This window comes from Chionomys nivalis, chromosome 3 (assembly GCF_950005125.1).
Source record: "Chionomys nivalis chromosome 3, mChiNiv1.1, whole genome shotgun sequence".
Lineage (NCBI taxonomy): Eukaryota > Metazoa > Chordata > Mammalia > Rodentia > Cricetidae > Chionomys > Chionomys nivalis.
The window spans coordinates 47463271-47483618 of record NC_080088.1 but is presented as its reverse complement, the minus strand read 5'-3'; the positions used below and the strand labels follow the sequence as shown (position 1 = coordinate 47483618).

At 40.0% G+C, this 20348-nt stretch overlaps 1 protein-coding gene across 1 annotated transcript; it reads left to right on the top strand.

Annotated features, from left to right (window-relative positions):
• The first annotated feature begins 179 nt into the window (after positions 1 to 179).
• On the top strand, positions 180 to 17598 carry Slc35a5 (solute carrier family 35 member A5). Its single transcript, XM_057764181.1, has 7 exons — positions 180 to 382; positions 1127 to 1312; positions 4131 to 4229; positions 5244 to 5377; positions 9062 to 9129; positions 14132 to 14912; positions 16152 to 17598. Exons 2-7 carry the CDS (start codon positions 1186 to 1188, stop codon positions 16215 to 16217), a joined length of 1275 nt encoding a protein of 424 aa, XP_057620164.1. The 5' UTR covers positions 180 to 382; positions 1127 to 1185; the 3' UTR covers positions 16218 to 17598.
• The last annotated feature ends 2750 nt before the right edge of the window (positions 17599 to 20348 follow it).

Genomic DNA, 20348 nt, shown 5'->3' with positions numbered 1-20348 from the left:
CCCTTCCTCTTTTCTCTCCCTCCCGACAGCAGCGCCGCCACCTGGGCCTCACGTGACTCGAGTCTCCCCGGCACGTGACAACAGCGGGGCCGCGGGGGCGGGACCCACCGCTCGCTCCTCACTCCGGCCCGCCCTCCGGAAGCGCCGGAAAGAGTGCGCTTGCGCAATGGGCGCGGCCGCCGCTCTTCCCGGCCTCCCGGGTCTCCGCTTTGGGTCCAGCCCTGGAGGCCGGCGGGAGGCGGGTTTCTGTCGCCTTTGTGCCCGGCTCCTACTCTCCCCATCAATGGGCCCTGAAAGCCTCCTGCTGCTGCTACGGAGCTAGGCAGTCACTATCTCAGCTCTATGATGTCCGTTCCGCTAGAACCTTCCCTGAGCGCCTGAGGTAACCGCGCCCCGAGGACAGGGCAGAGTGATGCTGGAGCGTGTGAGGGGCGAGGGTGCCGCCCGCTGCTCCTATTGCGCATGTGTGGGAGGGTTTCCCTGACAGCGAGGGAAGCCTGGCCACGGTAGAGGGGCGCTGACCCACTGGCCTTCTGCACGCTTGCGCCCAGCCGGTCCCTAGGGCCTTTGTCGGCGGTCCTCAACGGCTCCATGTATCCATCCTACTTGTGTGTTTTGGGCAAGTATTTACCCTGCCCGGAGTTTCGTGTCCACCTGTCATAAAAGACTGACCAGTTAGGCTCGCTGACCTGAGGTTAGCTCCCCGTTCCTGTCTCATTCAGAAAAAGTCAGTAGCCATGCTTCTGCTATTTGACTACGGTCGTTACAGTAAAAGAACCGTGCCCACTATGCTCTTTTCTTCTCTGAAGGAAGAACTGAGCGTAACCCCCTTCCCCCCAAAAAGAGGCGATTCCAAAATTCATTCCTTCTGGAGCAAAGTTATTACAAATAAACAACTTTCCTGCAGTCCCAAACTGTCCGTTACTCCCTTCCTAACTTATTTCCCTTCTGGACATCCTCTGTCTCGAGAATACCCTCTCCTTTAAGATTTTGTCATTATCAATCATTTCCTTTAAGTTTCTCTGTCCCCTCAGCTTTCTTGGTTCTGATTTAGTCGTGGCCGAACATCCACAGGCTGCTTCTTCTCTGCGCAGTCTATAGTATTTGCCTTGTGCTTACTCCTTAGGTCTGCCAACAGGGTTGTTCGTGACGGTGTTATTGTTAAGACAACTAAAAAACAGTGTAATGGAAAGAAAATACTTCCGGCGTCTTGGGTTAGGCCCATCTGCGCTGTACACAGTCCTCCTAGGCGGTATATTCGTTACTCTAAGTTCAAGTCGCATCTTACTGGTAAAATATTCTGCCAATGAAGGTGAGTTAAGATGTGGATTGTCTGTGGTATGATACCTTAAAAGTACTATGCTTTGTGAATGATAAAGTGTGTTTTAAGTTGTTTTTTGACCCTGAATGAGATTTGGATCATTCAAGTGTAAAATAAAACACAGTGTATCATAACATCTGGTTATTAGTTCACCCAACAAGTATTTCTGGATATCTAGCAAAATGTACAATTGTAGCTTATTTGAAAATAAAATATACTTGTTTAGTTTCTTGCATCAATATAAATATTTTTGTCAATGGGACAGTAAGAATTTAAAGTTTGGTACATGTACATTCAAGAAATATATTTTAATGTAAGGGTTTATGCAAATATTTAATTTCACAAATCTGCACTGGTTACTCCCTAACTATTGACAACTATAAAGTTGTGACATCATGACTTTTAGTGGTCTATTTGGAGAGCCTACATGTGAATGTAAGTTTTAACTTCAGTTAATATTTATCTTTCTGGTCCTAGGTCAAGCTTTAATATAACTTTTCAGTTTCTTTCCTCGTAGCTCTGACAAAAATACCTGATTAAAGCAGGCTAAGGAAGAAAGGTTTCTTTTGACTTACTGTTTTGTAACACTTGATTCTGTTTGTTACCCTCTCGGTACAGTTCCCACGCCACTGGCCACTGTACTGTATGCTAGCTGGGCAAGGTCCTGGAGATTGAAAGAACACACAGGAGACCTGGGTCATCTGAAAGGAGATCAGCCGAATGTCGTTTATTTAACTTTGGGGAAATCCTTAAATACCTAGCTGTTGCACAAGGAATTTCCCTCAGGCAGGTGGGAAATTGCCACACCCAAGATGGAGTAAACAATGCCCTACAGCTAATTACCAGTCAGGGCAGAGGGAGCACAAAAACAAACAATGTTTAGCTGGCTGACCAGAAACTGTCCTCAAGTAACCCCACGTGCAGGGGCAGACCCCGGCCCTACACTGTTTGGAAGTACAGTTCGTCATGCCCGGGAGATCATAGCAGGAGAAGCTTGTAGAAGTTACTTGGCATCCACTGGCACCAAGCAAGAAGGGATAAGATATGCTTGGGGCTAAGGGGTTGCTCAGCAGTGAAGAATGCTGGCTGCTCTTTTCAGAGGATGTAATTCAGTTCCCAACATCCACATGGCAACTCGGAACTGACTGTGCCTGCAGTCCCAGAGAGTTGTAATGTTCTCCCCCACCCCAAATATCAATACTCTGCGAGCGACACTTCTCCTACTCTATCCTTCTGCCACCTAACTATAATCTTTCAAATAATTTCTTATTTTCCCAGACTCTAGAACATTAGCCCCAGCAATTTAGTGTGACATATGAAGCCCTCCACTGGTCTCCATGGTATACAGATGAACATGCAACCAAAACACCCATTCACATAATATGAAGGAAAAACACTTAAAAATATAAAAATAAAATATAAAAGGTCACATTCAACTCAATTTCACATTATTTAGTCACAGACCCCAGCCTCAGGTTGCTCCTCCCACCTCAACTAATCTAATCTACATAGTCCCTCATGAGCATGCTCAGAGGCTACTCTGATCTACATAGTCCCTCATGAGCATGCTCAGAGGCTATTCTGATCTAGTAATTCCTCAGGGATGTGACTAAAGGCCCAGTCCCTACCCACTTCCTTTTGGTTGATTGGTTAGTATGCCATGATAAAGATCATGAAAAGTATCTTTTGGGGGTAACAATGTGATTTAAGCCTGTCTTTGTACTGAGAAAAGGGAGGAGGTATTTGAACTAGGCTTTGAATAGTGAGCATATTTGAACAAGCAAATATTTAAATTCAGGTGGATAGTTATTAAATGTCAGGTATAAGAAATGTTGTCATAAGACATTTACTTTCTAAGACTATAACATAAGCACAATAAGGAATTATAATACAGTTTTCAAATGCTGTTATAGAGGCTGGTAGATTGTGCCTAGAAACAGAAAAGTAGTCAATTTGGCAAATGTTGAGTGTTCAAGAGAATCTGCAGAAAAGAGGGAGGAAGTGTCCCGGAAAGAGAAGGTTAAGTTGGTGCCCACCCACCCCAGTGTCTGCAGAGTTGTAATATGACTAAGAGAAGTTACCCGATGTTTTCAAAGTGGGGGGCAATGCATCCCTGCAAGTAGTAGTTAATAAGGTTTCTGTTTGTCCTTGTCACTGTTTAGGAGGGAAGTTGTTGTTAAACATTTAGAAAAGCTAGGTAATAAATAAGACCAGGGCGTTCTTGTCAAGCCTTGTTCTCAATTCAGTTGCCCTATTACCAAGGCTGTACTTTATAATTCATTAATGGATGTGGGTGACCCACTGTTACTTCCTCTCGGCCCTAAATGTAGCCCAGTCCTTTGCCAGATGGTTTTTTCTTTCTACCCAATTTACCATTTATGCCAGGGGCAGGGGTACCAAGCAGTGTCCCTGTATACACTATGATGTGAACCAGGCTGGAAAATTCTGAGTTAAAGAAGTGTCATAGGCAAGATGTACCCTGATTTTTGTAAGGCAAACAAGTCAGGATTAATGACTCATAGGCTGAGTACTAATTCAGCTGATAAACTCATAACTTTTGATGAGTCAGGTGCTGAATGCTAATTATCTGTTTAGAAGTCAGTCCCTGCCTCTTTCCTGTGGAGCTTCCTTTGCCCTTGATCTAAACCTCCCAACTGTAGCTACTCAAAGATTGAGAAAAGCTGTACAAACCAGAAGACATTTAATATGATGAGTATTAAGTTTTATTTTTAAATTTAAAAATTATTAATTACATGTAAAACCATGTAGAATATTCTTAATAGTTTTAAATTTTTCTGTTGTATTTCAGAGAACAAGTATGACTATCTCCCTACTACTGTGAATGTGTGCTCTGAGCTGATAAAACTGATTCTCTGTCTACTTGTGTCACTCTGTGTTATAAGGGAAGGTAATTATTAAGATATTATGTATTTGTTAAATCACACTATCCAAAATCCGTTGGACCTGGCACAACATTTGTATCGTTTAATCTAGTCCAAGCGTAAGTATGCTTTATAGATAGGGAAAGGGGATCAAAGAAAATGTTATGCAGAGTTGTATTAGAAGGAGGGGAGCTTGGTTTTCCATTTTGTTTCCCAATGTCCTGCCCAGTGTTCTACCTCATCACTTGTCCCTGGAATGGTTTTACTCACTGGGTTTTTACTAATTTTCCATCTAAGCTTCTTGGGCTTTGATTCTATCTTTTTACTTTCTTCTCATAAGAGGTAAGCAAAGCTTTTAGAGCATTAAAGTGCTTGCACAGGAAGTTCTTTCATGCCAAACCTTTTCAGTCTATGATGACTATCTAGAAGAGTACGTTTTGTGATTTCATGAAACTCATGCATTGCTTAAAGGGCTTGAATTTAAACTGCCCCTTTTCTTTCTTTCTTTACATTTTATCTCTATTGCAGCGTGCCTTCCTAAGTCTTTGGATCCCTGGAGCTGGAATATTAACTAAAATCAGGATTAGTAAAAGTTAAAGATCTCATATAAATTTTCATATATTACTTCCCTTCTCTGATCATGCGTTGAGGGAGAGTGAAAGCTTAAAGGTTTCATTGTTCTTTTCTACTTACTCTCACCTGTTCTCTTGGTGGTTCATGCAGAGAAGTAAACACACGTCTGTCTGGAATTACCTTAATAAGTGATACTTCTGCTCTGAGTTAGTTGGAGGTATGATTCTGTTTTGCCAAGGGTCTGCCTGGTCCGGCTGTGTGTCCCACCTTGACACACAGGTGGGAAATGAAAGAGATACTAATATGCCATAGTATTTTTTGCTTCTGTAGGCTTATAATTATTTAGCAATTTATAAAGCCCATATTATAAAATTGTACTAATAGTCAAGTTTTCGGTGAAAACATAAGCATTCTCAATAAAGATGATCGGCTTATTGCTGTGTATGATTCATATATTCTTTCTTCAGACAATCATCAAAGTAGACATTTGAGATGTATTTCCTGGAAGGAATTCTCAAATTTCATGAAGTGGTCCATTCCTGCCTTTCTCTACTTCCTGGATAATTTGATTGTCTTCTATGTCCTCTCCTATCTTCAGCCTGTAAGTAAAACTGTAACAGAGGAAGTGCTGTTGAGAAGACACAAAGAGATGAGTCCCCAAACTGATCTTCCTTGTTATTTTCCAGTGGCCTTCCTGACAATTTTCTAGAACCATCTGGTCTGTGCCAGATCTTCACATTGCTAATGATTCCTATGCTGGCTACTGGGGAGAGTTGCTCCTAGGCACTCAGAAACCACCCTGATTTGTATAAATGATCAAGTTACTATTAGTTTGAGCTGTCTTATGACCATTCAAGACCTCCACTCAGATTTCTAGTATTAATTCAAAAAATAGTACAGTTGATGGGCCTCTCTTTGTTCTGCCTGCTTTAATGAAGTTTATCTACTTACTATCAGTATGTATTACACACATATTTACTATGGCCTTTTCTTATTTTTTATTACATTTATGTATGTATTTGTGCACGTATATTTGTACATATATACCATAGCTCAAAAGTGGAGGTCAGAGAACAACTTGTGGATGTTGGTTCTTTCCTTCTCCTATATGGTCCCAAGACCAAACTCAGGACATTGGACTTGACTCTAAGCACCTTCACCCACTGAGCCATTGTGTTGGCCCCTTTTTACGTTACTTTTATCTACAGTTTCATTAAGAGCGTGGAACTATATAAATTCAACTCATAATACTAGAAATTCACCTCTGATGCTTCTTTTATATCAATTTAGAAATGTATTGATAATCACAATTAAAGTCTGTCTTCTGTTTGGGAAGACTCACACCTTTAATCCTAGTACTCTGGAGGCAGAGGCAGGCAGATCTCTGAAACTTTGAGGCCAACCTGGTCTTCATGGTGAGGACAGCCAAGGCTATATAGAGAGACCCTCACTCAAAAAAAAAAAAAAAAAAAAGAAAAAAGAAAAATTCTGTTTTCTACCTTTACCTGTAGTCCAATTGAGTTCTAATGCCTCCCTCCCCCAATATTTTTTTAGGATGGGGGTTTTATTGCCCATGTTGTATTTTAAGTTTTTAAAAAATAATAAAATTAAACACTTTAATTATAAATAGTATTTTTATTGGCACTGATCCTTTATGTAAAACCTTCCAGATCTGCTTTAGAACTGGATGAAAGGAGGGAGCAATAGAACATAGTAGGAATCAAGAGCTTGGCACTTTCTCACCTGCGGTAGTCTGCATAACTGGGAAGGCCCTGTCTGTTCTCAGTTTCAATTATTCTACCTATAAAAATAGAAGGAAAAATGCTAAACCAGCTCAAAGGCAGGTGCTTTTGCCAACTGAACACCTGAGTTCCTGTTTGCTTTGTGATTTGTAATGATGATAAGTATTCAGTTCATATAACATGCCTTCTCCTAAATTCTATCTACTTTTTCAGATAATTCCTATCACAACATTATGATTATTTACATTTGATAATATTACTTATATTTTTTGGAAACCCCCAGAGTAGCTGTGCATTTATGTCCTTTTCTACTTACCCAGTATTAAGCAAAATTGCAAGTTCCTTATTCTTCTTCCCTATTTATTGGTTGGGTCTTCCTGATCTGTTGCAACCACAAATATTGTGAAACTGATTATAACGTTAATTCTATGTATTTCTTGCCTAATTCCACTTAAGGAATGTAAATAGAAGGTAAATAGAAGTTGTAGGACACAGAATTATGATTAGATTGATTTTCTAGTATCACCATGGGAAGTGTGTTCAGAGTTAGTAATGTGTGTTTATGCTGCTCTTAGTGTGATCTCTCAGGATCTCTTTCCTCATCATGCCTTCCTCTGCTCTTAACCTGAAGCTCACAAGCATTTGTATATAGTGAGGTACACTGAGAAAATCCCACAGATCTGACATCTCTAACATCTTGAGATCTCCAAGGCAATCCAGGCTTCAACTTCACAGCTTCATGCAATGGTCTGTCTAACTAGGCCTCCATTCAGGGACACCCCTGACTTGACACATGCCTCGCTGCAGTGGTTTTCATTAGGCATGGTTAACTCTAAACCCAGAGCCGTGGCAGAAGGTCCAAGATCCACTGCTTCCTGAGGCTGGAACATGGGCCCCTCATTCAATTAGATCTTTACCTACTTTCTACCCTTCACTGCCTAAGCTTTCTTGTCCTGAAATTTGCTTTGTAGACCAGACTGGCCTCAAACTCAGAGATTCACTAGCCTTTGCCTGTGCCCCACCACACCCAGTTCTAAGCTTTTCTTTAGTTCCTTTTCACATGTTGAAACTTAGTTGGGTGGGATCTTGTCCTGGGGTCACCACTCCCTTTATTTCATTCCTCAATTGCTTTATCTCATTGAACATACAACTTAGCTCCATTCTATTTTCTGGTGCCCCTTTTCTCCTCAAATAGTTTTCCTTGCTCAGTTTGCTCCTTTTTATTGTACATCTTCCATAGAGTTAACACTAGTAACCACAAAACAGAGTCTATACTAAACTGTTTTGAGATTTCCTCTGACAATGGAATTATTCCAAAAGTCATCACTTTAGCCTCAGGCAGACTCTTCAGTCAAGGGCAGAAAGCAGCCACTTTCTTTGCCAACGTATCACAAAAACAATTTCTAGGCAACATACTAAAATCCTCCTCTGAAACCTTTGATCCAGCCCCAGACTGTTCACCAAATCACATTCAGCACCACTGTCTTCCATGCTCCTACTAGTATGGTCCATTAAGCAGTGCTTAAAGCATTCTGCTGCTTTCATAACCCAAAGTACCAAAGTCCAAAGTCCAAATTCCTCCAGACAAACACATGGTCAGGCCTATCATAACAATACCAGTCCCTAGTACCAGCTTCTGTCTTAGTTAGGGTTTCTGTTTCTGTGAAAAGACACCACAACCATGGCAACTCTTATAAAGGAAATGTCTAATTGGGGTGACTAGCTCACAGAGGTTGAGTCCATTATGATGGTAATATTATGTAATAGGTAATATTATGATGATAATAGGGAGCATGACAGCGTGTAGGCGGACATAATGCTGGAGTAGTATCTGAGAGTCTTACATATTGCAGGCAACAGGAAGTTGACTGAGATACTGGGCAGTGTTCTAAGCATAGGAAACCTCAAAGCCTGCACCCATGGTGACACACTTCCTCCAGCAAGGCCATACCCACTCCAATAAAGCCATACCTCCTAATAGTTCCACTCTCTATGAAACTGTAGGGATCAATTCAAACTACCACACCATATAAATAGGCCTAACATGTACCCTTCTCTGCCCATAAAGCCAATATTGAATATAAGGGGGCTGTGATAAGGTTGGTAAGGTGCTTGTCTCATGTGTATAAACTCTTATTTGGATCCAGAACCACACACAAAAGTAATACTTTTTAAGAAGTCTATAAAGTGCTTTGACAGCTTTAAGGAAAACAAAATGTGTGTTTCATAAGCATGGTAACTTATTTCTAAGTCTAAACCTTTAGAATTTGTATTTCTTGATATCTGCATGGAGGTCATTTATGCAGGTGTGAACTGCATACAAAGCAAAACTTAAACATATTGTCAAATCCTAACAATAACTTGATCATATCTGCCTAAAGTTAACAAGCAATAAAAGTGGAATTTAATCCCCCAGTGAAACAGCTGCGCTAATAACCCTCTGCTTTTGACTAAAAGGCTTTTGTGTCTGGTGAACTAGCAGGCTGGGAGGTTCTGAGGTCAGGCCTTTGCTTGGACTGTAATTCTATCTTCTTTCTTTCTAGGCCATGGCTGTTATCTTCTCGAATTTTAACATCATAACGACAGCTCTTCTATTCAGGATAGTGCTGAGGTAAGTAATTCACTGTGAAAGCATGTATCATCCTTTAAAATGGGCCAGTCCGCCTTTAGATAATTTACCCTTAGACCCTCTAGGCCAAGATTAGCCTTATATATGATACCTTGTTTATCCAATGTGGAATGCAGCTCTAGTGGCTGTTTAAATCCTCTGCCAACAGGTATATGAAATATCTTGAACTTTTCAAAAGTAAGATATTTGATTACTTTTTGTTGTTATTTTAATTTTTAATGTTTTTTTAATTGCTTGTTCTGTGACAATGTCTTATTTTGTAACCCAGAATAGGCTTGAATGCATAATTCCCCTGTTTCAACCTCCCAAGTGCTAGTATTACTAGCCACACCCAGTCTACCAGGGGCTACACTCTTAAAGAATACTAATTCTCCCTCTCCTAGCAGTTACCAGTTACTAACAGTCCTTTATGTAGGAATGGGACTTTGTTCCCGTCTGCCCATTCCATGTTGGAATTTCTTCTGGTTTGAGCTTGCATAGGTTTGTGTATGCTACCACAATGGCTATGAGTTCATCATATGTGTAATTGCCCTACTGTGCCCAGAAAACACTACTTCTTTGAAATTATTTACTCTCTCTGGCCCTTACATTCTTTCTGCCACCTCTTCCCCTGTCAGCCCTAAGCCCTGGGAGGTAGGGGTATGATACAAGTGTCACATTCAGAGTGAGAATTCCACAGACAATCTCTTATTCTCTGAACTTTGACCACTTGTGGGTCTTTGTGTTAATCACCATCTAGTGCAAAAACCCACTTCTCTAATGGGAGTTAAGAGATACAATAATCTATGGTATAATAATATGTCATTTGGAGTCAGCTTAGTAATGTGCTCATTTAGCAGAACAGTAGTAGCAGGTTCTCCACTAGGGCCTCTGGCATGTCTAACCACAGGTTCTTGGCATGGAACAGTGCCAAGTATGTATTTCAACTTGTGGAATGGGCCTTAAATCCAGTCTGAAAAGGTTGGTTACCCCTGTGACATTGTGCCACCATTTTATCAGTGAGCATGTGTTGCCAGGCTGATGGCTACTGTATTTCCCAGGGTTCGCAGTTGAGTAAGGGTGATGATGACTTTCTCTGATAACATGCAGGACACCTCCGAGCACTGTGAAAGCTAGCCAGTATAAAGCTTGCATAGCAGTCAGGAACAAGCACAGAGCCTTGGGAGAGGATGAAGGGGCCTCAAGGAAGAAAAGAAAGAACACAGTTAAAGATGAATAATGGAACAGGAAGGGTTAAGTGGTGTGGAGAATTGGAGGACCTGTTAGAGGAGTGGGATAAGGAACACCAAAGACCTTTCAAGAAAGTCTTATGGAAACTACTATAGAGGCTTCCTAAAATATAGACCTATAGACAAATATATGTGAGTCTAGATAGGGTTACTTTACATTGTGGCAGTACCCCCACTAGACACTCAGTGATATCAAAAAGGCAAGCCAGGAATAGCTTGAGTTGTTGGCCAGTGATACCTTCCCCCTCATTGATTTTTTTGTTAGCTTGACACAGCTGGAGTTATCTTGGAAGAGAAACCTCCATTTGGGAAAATGCCTCCATCATAGGCAATTATTTGGGTTCATTTTCTTACTTAATGTTTAATATGGGAGTGGGAGGCCCAGCTCACTGCCAGCAATGCTACTTCTTAGCAGGTGGTCCTGGATAGTAGAAAAAAAGCAGGCTAAGCAAGCCTAAGAGAACAAGCCAGTAAGCAGTCTCCATGGTCTCTCTCTAGTTCCTGTCTCTAGTTTCCTGCCTTGCTTGAGTTCCTGCCTAGGCTTCCCTCAGTAAGGAACTATGATTTTGTAAGCCCAAATAAAACTTTTCCTCCCCAAGTTGCTTATGGTTACAGTGTTTATCATAGCATAGAAAGTAAATGAGGACGTTGCCAGTGTTCTTGATTACCCTTCAGAACTTGCAGCAAGACTATTGCTGAATACACCATGTACTTTTACTCATAGAATATGAAGAAGTCAGCTGGTACTCACCAGAAAACTTTTTATCTTTTCTACAGAACCCTATGAAACCTAATAATTTCTAGTTTGGGGTGGGGGGGAGTGGTATGTGTGCTATAGGACTTGTGGAGATCAGAGGACAACTCAGGAATTGTCTCCTTCTGCTATGAGATTCCATAATCAACTCAGGTTGTCAGGCTTGTATAACAAGTCCTTTTACCAACTGAGCCATCCCACTACCCAGATTTATTCTGTTGAAGTGTAACCACTAGTTCACGGTGGAAACTGATGTCAGATATGCCTCAAAGCCCCCCCTCACTGGTTTGTTCTTACCTTTGCATAATTGTGTAGTTGTGCTTGCTTGACTCTGGGAAATAACACTACTTGGAGATTAAGATTTTAGGGAAAAGAATAAAACCAACCAGTAATATTTTATCTGCTAACTGTAAGATTCCTCCACTTTTGTCAAAGAAGAAGTTGTAAGAAAAGATCATTAGAAAATTCCAAAGTCAGCAGGGTGTATTAGCACATGCTTTTAATCTCAGCATTTGGTAGGCGGAGGCAGGCAGACCTCTGTGTTTGAGACCAGCCTGGTCTACAGAACAAGCTCCAGGACAGCCAGAGCTACATGGAGAACCCCTAATCCCCTGCCCAAAAGAAAAAACCCTAAGTGTTGGGGTCCTAGAAGTTATAAAGGCAATACTGTTAGAACCAGCAGAAAAATAAGTATTACTCAGTAATACAATCATTTTCTCCAAAAATATTTAACAAATTTTTGTGATTTTGCATCATAATTCTGCATCCCTGGAAACTCACTCAGTGCTACTCAGAAATGTGTTTTGTGTAATTTTCTTGAGAAAGCATCACCAAATGCATATGATACATGATAAAACTGCTTTTACCTGACACAATTTAACCAAATTTCTCACTTAATAGGTAAGCTAATAATGGTAAATTATGCATAGTTACCCCTAAGAATCCACAGGATTGGTTCCAGAATGACAAAAATTATGTTCAAGTTCCTTAAATGCTGTAGTGTCCCCATGTAACCTGCCACATTTTCCCAAGTGGTTTAGATTGCATATGCTGACTAAAATAATGTAAATGTTGTAGAAATAGTTTTAATTACTTATCGTGCAGTCTAAAATTTTTTCTATTTTCTATTGCTTAGGAATAATAAAGTCTGCACGTAATCTATCTTTTTTAGATATTTTCCATATTTATGACTCAATATTTCATATTTATGACTCTGGATATAGAACTCAGATCACTAGAAATACAGTAGTTCCCCTTATAGATGAGGAATATGTCAGTACCCTAATTGAATTCTTGAATAGTGGTGAACACTGCATATTGCTAGTTTTTTTTCTCTATGCATGCACACATACTCTTTTCATTTTTGAACTAAAAACTTAACCGTGCATATCCCTGTAACTTTTATAGTTTGAAACGTAACAGCAAAATTAGGAAAGGTTTCATTTTTCTTGAACTTCATGGACAGATTTTTATTTTCTCAAGTGATCACAGCAACCTTAGCATATTTTTTCCTTTCCTTGTTAAGTTGAAAATTTTTTACTTAGAGGAAAGACTTTATAACATTTTTGAAAGTTAAACTGTCAGTATCGCACACTCCCTTTGCACTTTGGAGCAAGCATTGTGATATCTCATCAGTCCATCAGAGCAGACAAGTGTTGAATGACTGACAGGAAGGTTACACACAGCATAGACACAAGAGGTATGAGGTGATTCACATAGAGCAGCAGTTGTCAACTATGAGTCGCAACCCCCTTGAAGTCAAATGACCCTTTCCCAGGGGTTTATATTACGAACCATAACAGTAGCAAAATTACAGTTATGAAATAGCAACAGATGTTTTTTGGTTGGGGTTCACTACAACATGAGGAACTGCATTAAAGAGTTGCAGCATTAGGAAAATTGAGGACCACTGACATAGAGGATACACAAACAGAGCAGGAGATTTTGTCATGCTCCTCACACAGTGGACAATTTAACTTTGGGTTGACAAGATGGCTCAGTGGATTAAAGTGATTGCTGTAAAGACTGATGGACTGAGTTCAGTCCTCAGGATCCACATGGTGGAAGGAGAGAACCATTTCTGCAAGTTGTACTCTGACCTTCACATGTGCTTATGGGCATACACACACATGCATGTGCACACACATATACACACACACAAGTAAATGAAGTAAAAGATTTTAAACAAAACAAATGATCTTTTCATAATTTATCATTTATGTAAGTGTTAAACTACATAAGACACCAATGAGGTCACTTTGTAAAAACACATCTAAAACAAATAATTTTCATGGGAGAAGCAGCCCTCAGCCATCCAATGACACTCTGAACATCAGCCACTGGTCTTTGAACTAAGTATATTGACAAGTAGAATAAGAGTACATAGCTTCACAACTTTACTATCAGGTGAAGCAAGCAAGGAAAGCTTAATTGGGCTTCATAAGCGAAATACTACCCAACTGTAAGTTTTGCTTTTTCTTATCATCCGGTACTTGGCTCTGTGGTGACTTATTAGGCCATTCACCCAGAAGCCAATGTCCTCAAAAATCTCATGTGTCATGAAGTCCTTAGAGAATGGTCTAGTATCCCTTGGGAAATTTTATCTATATTGATTACTAAAGCTTATCCATACTGCTTTTTCTGATTCTTTGAAACTGAGGTAATGTCCTCTGTCAGAATTTAGAGTTTTTATCACAATAAAAATCACTGTGATAGAGCCATGGAAGACAGGAAGCTGGGCTGCACCTGCGTGTCCAAAGCTAATCTGTAAATCTGTAGGAAGAAAAGTTAAGAGGCATTTGAAAGTGAATAGAGAGGTCAGGTTTGAGACGAGGGCCAAACAAGTTTACACTGTGCTTGAATTGTATGAAATGCTAGCAATCGGTTGTAGTTTATTAAATCAACTATTCAAGTTTCTAAATTTTCAATAGAACAGTTAACAGGTGGGAAAGACAGGGTGAACAAAATGTGGTAAAATCTTGCTTCCTTTCCCTTTGGATAGGCGGCATCTGAACTGGATACAGTGGGCTTCCCTCCTGATTCTGTTTTTGTCTATCGTCGCCCTAACTGCCAGTACCAAAACTTCACAGAGTGACTTGGCGGGACATGGATTTCATCACGATGCCTTCTTCACGCCATCCAATTCCTGCCTTCATTTCAGAAGAGAATGCTCCCAAAGGGACAATTGTACAGCCAACGAGTGGGCTTTCAGTGAAGTCAAGTGGAACGCCACAGCCAGAGTTTTTAGTCATATCCGTTTGGGCTTGGGCCACATTCTGATTATAGTTCAGTGTTTTATTTCTTCAATGGCCAATATCTATAATGAGAAGATCCTGAAGGAGGGGACACAGCTCACCGAGAGCATCTTCATACAGAATAGCAAGCTTTATTTCTTTGGCATTGTTTTTAATGGGCTGACCCTGATTCTTCAAAGCAGTAACCGTGATCAGATTCAGAACTGTGGGTTTTTTTATGGCCACAATATATTTTCAGTAGCCCTTATTTTTGTAACTGCTTTCCAGGGCCTTTCAGTGGCTTTTATCTTGAAATTCTTAGATAACATGTTCCATGTCTTGATGGCCCAGGTGACAACTGTCATCATCACAACAGTGTCTGTCCTGGTCTTTGATTTCAGGCCCTCCCTGGATTTTTTTCTAGAAGCCCCAACTGTCCTTCTTGCCATATTTATTTATAATGCTAGTAAGCCTCAAAATCTAGAATGTGTGCCTAGGCAAGAAAGGATCCGAGATCTAGGTGGCAATCTTTGGGAGCGTTCCAGTGGGGTAAGTTGGTGAAATTACACCTGCTTATTATTAAATTTAAAACATTTATTCAAGAAAGAAAATTGATATCATTTTATCATAAAAGTGTGTTAGATATGTATAACTTATAGAAGTCATGCACTGGACTTCTGGAGCTGGCAAGGGCTGTGAAACCATAGTGCCTTGAGAACTTTGTGTGTTAACTATATAATTGTATCACATAAAACCGCAGACCACAGAGGAACTCGTTCCTTGTCTCATCCTGTCTCCCCTGTATTTATGGTTAGAGAGTGAGTTAACCGGCTTACAGACAGTAGGTAAAAGGATGGTAATGGTGCTGTGTGGTCTGACTTCTGGTTCATTGCTTTTCCCACTGCACAGTGGCTGGGGAAATAAGTTAATCTTTTACGTTGATAAATCATGTGAACTAGAAAAGCTGGTACCTTAATCCTCCCTATAATTATGAAAATGGTTTTTAACAAGGACTTTGACCTACAGGAATATATTCAAATAAATCATGTGCTATTATGAATTTATAATTTTTATTAACAAATCATGAAAATCTGTCACTTATTAGGTTCATAGAAATCCTCCAGGTGTTGTATCTCTGGGTTATTGCTACAACAAATTTTAAGATTAAAAGAAAATAATAGATTATGTGTCCCAAACCCCTGAGTCAGCAGGAGTACACATGCACACTCGGGAAGTCCTCTGTTCTGTCTAGTAGACTGGTAATGACTTGCTTGCCTTCATTATTAAGGAAAATAAAATCCTATTAGGTACCAAGAATGCTTTGTGTCATTCACCATCCTTTGGTCACTTTCCTGTGAGGCCAGCAGGTGGTGCCCTTGGCCTGAATTGAATGCACGTCATTTTTAAAACTGTTGAGATTTATATAATTATACATGTATGAATGTTTTGCTTATATGTGTGTACACCATTTGTGTACCTCAGACTTAAGAAGAGAATGTCAGATCCCTCAGAAGCTGGAGTTGCAGACGATTGTCCATGTAGACGCTGGGAACATGGACAATAAGTTCTGCAAGAGCAATAAGTGCTCTTAACCACTGAGCTGTCTCTCCAGTCTTCCCCCTTTACTTTCTGATTATCTCATGTGCTTCTAACTGAGGCATTTCATGTCAAATGACCAGGTTACACTCACAGTTATCTTTGATTATGTATTTATTAAGACATTCCTTTAGTAATTGTTGAAAGTGAAACATTTCTAATTCAACTAATTATTTTTACGTTTCGTTTTAGGATGGAGAGGAGCTGGAAAGACTTACCAAAACCAAGAGTGATGACTCAGATGATGACACTTTCTAATCGTCCCTTGTCTATTCGTGGTTGACGGCTCCCACAAACTATATTTGAGCATTTTCAACATTTGTGGCAGTTGTCTTTACTGATAAACTGATGATGTTTGAAAGCATAATACTCTTTTCATGTATCTAACCACTGCATAAACTACTCCGTCCAAGACTTAGAGCAGCCACAGGGTGGCAGGTTTCTGAGGCATGAACACAGGACTTTGAATACCCAGTGCTTGATGAGCAGGACACATCTGCAGATTGTGTTCCTCATCCTCCAGGTTCCAGAAATCATGTTAACTAGACCTGACATGCTAGTGGAGACCCTGTGCCAGATACTAGGATACTAGTCATGTAGCTTATTGCTTGCTGTGGTCTACTCTATCCCTCTTTCCCTCTCTCTACCTCTCTCTCTCTCCCTTCCTCCTTTTCCTACCTCTCTTCTACTCTCCCTCATCCCACCTTCCCTCCCCTCTTATTGTTATAAATATTGTCTAGGTTGTCCCTCAGATTTCAAAGTCTTAGCAATAGTCATTTTGCTTTTATTAAAGCAATAAGACTCTAAAAATTTGGGCTGATAGACCTAAGTATCTGGCTGTGCCATAGAATTTAGATAACATCCTTTGTGACATTTTTTAAGCTATTCTGAAATAAAATATCAAAGTTTAGGGGGTTTTTTTTTAGAACTTATGAGAAATTTTATTCTTATCTTTTTTTAGACTTTATTTATGTGAATGTTGGTCAACAAGTTATCATATTACCACTTGTCTTTTAAATCACCTAAGCCATTGTGATTTTTTGTTTTGTTTTGTTTTTATTCCATTTTCCTCAGTTTGTACATTTACAAAATCTTGGCATCATTACTTTTTGATGTTGAGTTATTCTGTTGAAAATTAAGTTGTTTTACTTTGGGGTTACTAATAACGGTTAGCTATCTTTGTATAATACCCTGTCCTAAAAGTCAAGACCCTGGCTTTAGGACTCCTTTATAAGAATCCTTTTTTAAAAACAATAATGACTTTTAATAAAACAGAGTAGTGTTTCTCTAGCAGAAGGCCAGTAATCAGTAAGTCAGCCCTAACCATAGTTCATACTTAGAAGTGCATGGTAGTTTTCAAGAGATGTTTGCATGCAGCCAATCAACTTCTCATTGACAGTAATTTAAAAGAGTGATTTGTCCCAGGCTCTACAGCTGGGTGGTGATGGAAACAAGCTTCAAGCCTGAATGTTTACAAAGTCCTGCTGTAAATGTGAATTACCATGCAGTTTGCACTTTTCGTCAAGTTTCCATGTATTTATATATATATAAGAAGTTACTATTATTAAAATCCACCTGTGTACCCAAAATAATATAACTGGCAATAATTGCTAAAACTTTTTAATTAAAATATTTACTAAACTTGTATCTTGTGTCTGTCCTGTGTGGTGAGATGTGAAGTGCTTTTATATTAAAAAAATGGAGCAAGGCGAAAACTCAAGCAACTTAAAACTTTGTCTTTCACTAAACCTTGTCTAAAGAATGGTTAAATTCTCTGCCTTATCATAGGTATTCTCACCAGAGTTCTATAAAATGGGAAGATTGTATCCACCAAGGTGACAGATTTTATAGATAATGAAAGGAAGATAGAGCAGGACCTCACTTAAGGAGCAAGAGCATGCAAATCATCTCAGTGAGTGGGTGAAACTATGCAGGTGTCACCTGCAGGACATAGTGATACAGCCATCAATGTCTGAGGTGTGTGGCAGTTTGATTTTTCATATTCACAGTTACTTTTTACATGCTAACTTTTTGGGAGACAGTCATTGTTCCCCATCAGGCTGAACTGGAGCTAAAATGTCAGGTAGATGCACTGTAGTCCTTGAGGGCATCTCTGTTTTCAGAAGGACAAGAAGGTGAGAGGTCCAGAAACCATTTCCCAGATACTATTGGAGTCAGGGGATTGTATGAACTGGAAAGAACAATTGTCACACAAAAAAGAAATAGACATGGTTCCAACTCCAGGAACTAAATGGTGGTTAGATTATAGAGTAACCCTTTCATGCACATGGGATAAAGCTCCCAATAAATGGTAGTTCTCAACAGTGATGATGAAAGCAAGAATGCAGATGCTGGCTGTACAAGGAAAGGTGGGTTAGACCTAGATCCCAAATCCTTGCCTAGCTGCTTGTCCCATAGGTTTTCAAGATCTATTTACAGAGTGGTCCTGTCAGGGCATAATTGCCCATCCTTACAGCCGAGGCTTGTTTTGGTTCTGCTTCTGAATCCCTGTGTGGAAGCCCTGTTGTTTGTGATAAGAACTAGATATGGTAGCTTTGTAACTGCTAATGTTGCCTTAACACTTTCTGTGTAAGCCAACTGGCTAGATGCGCCCAGGACCTCCTTGGTACATTTCCCCTTTACCTTTATTTATGAACTCTTAACATTCCAAGCAAAGACTGTTAAACATAGTGGGTAAGATGGTGATTTTTCCCTTGCTAACGCCTAGATCAGAATTCTTGAAAGTGAGCAAATTAAATTTCCACTTTTAATGAAGAAATCATTTGATAGAAATCTCAGCATGAATTTTTTCTCTTATTAAAGAATGCATCCAAACAATGTAAAATACTAACTTATTCTTTCTAAACAGTCTTGAGTAGCCTAGGCTAGCCTTGAATTTACATTTTAGACTATACTGAACTTAGAGCAATTGTGGTTTGAAAGAAAATGACCTCCAAAGGGAGTGACACTGTTAGGAGGTATGACTTTACTGGAGTAACTGTGACCTTGGAGGAAGTGAGTCACTGTGAAGGCAGGGTTTGAGGTTTCATATATGCTCAAGCCATGTTCAGTGTCTCAGACCACTTCCTGTTGCCTTTGGATCTAGATATAAAGACTCACAGCTCTAGCACCATGTCTGCCTGCACACTGCTTTACTTCAGTAAGATAACCCTCAGAACTGTGAGTGAGTCACCCCATTAAATGTTTTTCCTTTATAAGAGTTGCCTCTTCACAGCAAAGACAGCAATCTACTGCCTCAGCCTGCCCAGTGCTGAAATTATAGCTGTGAACCACCATGCCCAGCCTCAATTATATGCTTTATATTAAACCAAAACCCATTTACAGAATGAAATACAGTACCATAAGATCAATAAATTTTAAATTAAAATATGAACTGTGCTAGCTGTTTTACTTGCTGATACAAGCTATAGTCTAAGAGGAGGAATCTTCAATTGAGACAATGCCTCCATAACATTCATCTGTAAGCAAACCTGTAGACCGTTCTCTGAGTTAGGGATTGGCGGGGAGGAATAGCCTATGTGGGTGGTGCTGTCCTTGGACTGGTGGTCCTTAGTTCTATAGGAAAAAAAGGCAGGCTAAACATGGAGAGCAAGCCGATAAGAGGGACACGCGCGCACACACACGAACACACACACACACACACACATAGAGCCTCTGCATCAGCTCCTGCCTCCAGGTTCCTGCCCTGTTTGAGTTCCTGTCCAGACTTTCTCCAATGATAAACAGTAATGTGGAAGGAAGTGTAAGCCAAATAAACTCTTTCTTCCCCAACTTGCTTTTGGTCATGGTGTTTTATCACAGCAATAGAACCCTTAACTAAGCCAGAAATTGGTACCAGGGTAATGGAGTATTGTGACGACTTGAACATGTTGTTTTAGGGAGGATTGTGGAAGGACTTCAGAATTTTAGCCTAGGAAAGCTACTGAATGTTGAGAGCTCAGTGGGCATTTCTGTAGGAGCTCGCAATATAAGTGTTGAGTGCAGAGCAGACAATGGAGGTTTAGCTTGGGAGGTTTCAGAGGGAAGCAAGGACTCTATTGGGTCATTTGTATGAAGAATCTGTTGTGTCTGATCAACTGGAGCTGAAATTGATTGTGATTAACGAGATAGATTCACTAAAGCGAAATCTTGGTTTTACTAGGACTACTGTTGCTCGTCATCTAGAGCTGAAGAACTGTCTGTGATTAAGAAGAAACTGCATTGTTTGAGGTGAAATCTCTGGGCAGTGTTTTCTGAGAGTCAACACAAGAAGCTGTGTTTCAGAGGCAGCCAAGGTTGCACCTCATGCTGGGATTCCCATTTCTCATGAGTGTATATTTGGAACATTCAATTTCTTCTGGTTACTCTTAAAGAATGGGTTATTAATGA

Bases quoted from the DNA above. Each gene is read 5' to 3' on its own strand.
- Slc35a5 (XM_057764181.1), top strand. From the start codon at position 1,186: ATGGAAAGAAAATACTTCCGGCGTCTTGGGTTAGGCCCATCTGCGCTG. The intron at 4,230-5,243 runs GTAATTATTAAG...TTCTTTCTTCAG, and splicing joins ACTCTGTGTTATAAGGGAAG to ACAATCATCAAAGTAGACAT. The intron at 14,913-16,151 runs GTAAGTTGGTGA...GTTTCGTTTTAG, and splicing joins TTTGGGAGCGTTCCAGTGGG to GATGGAGAGGAGCTGGAAAG.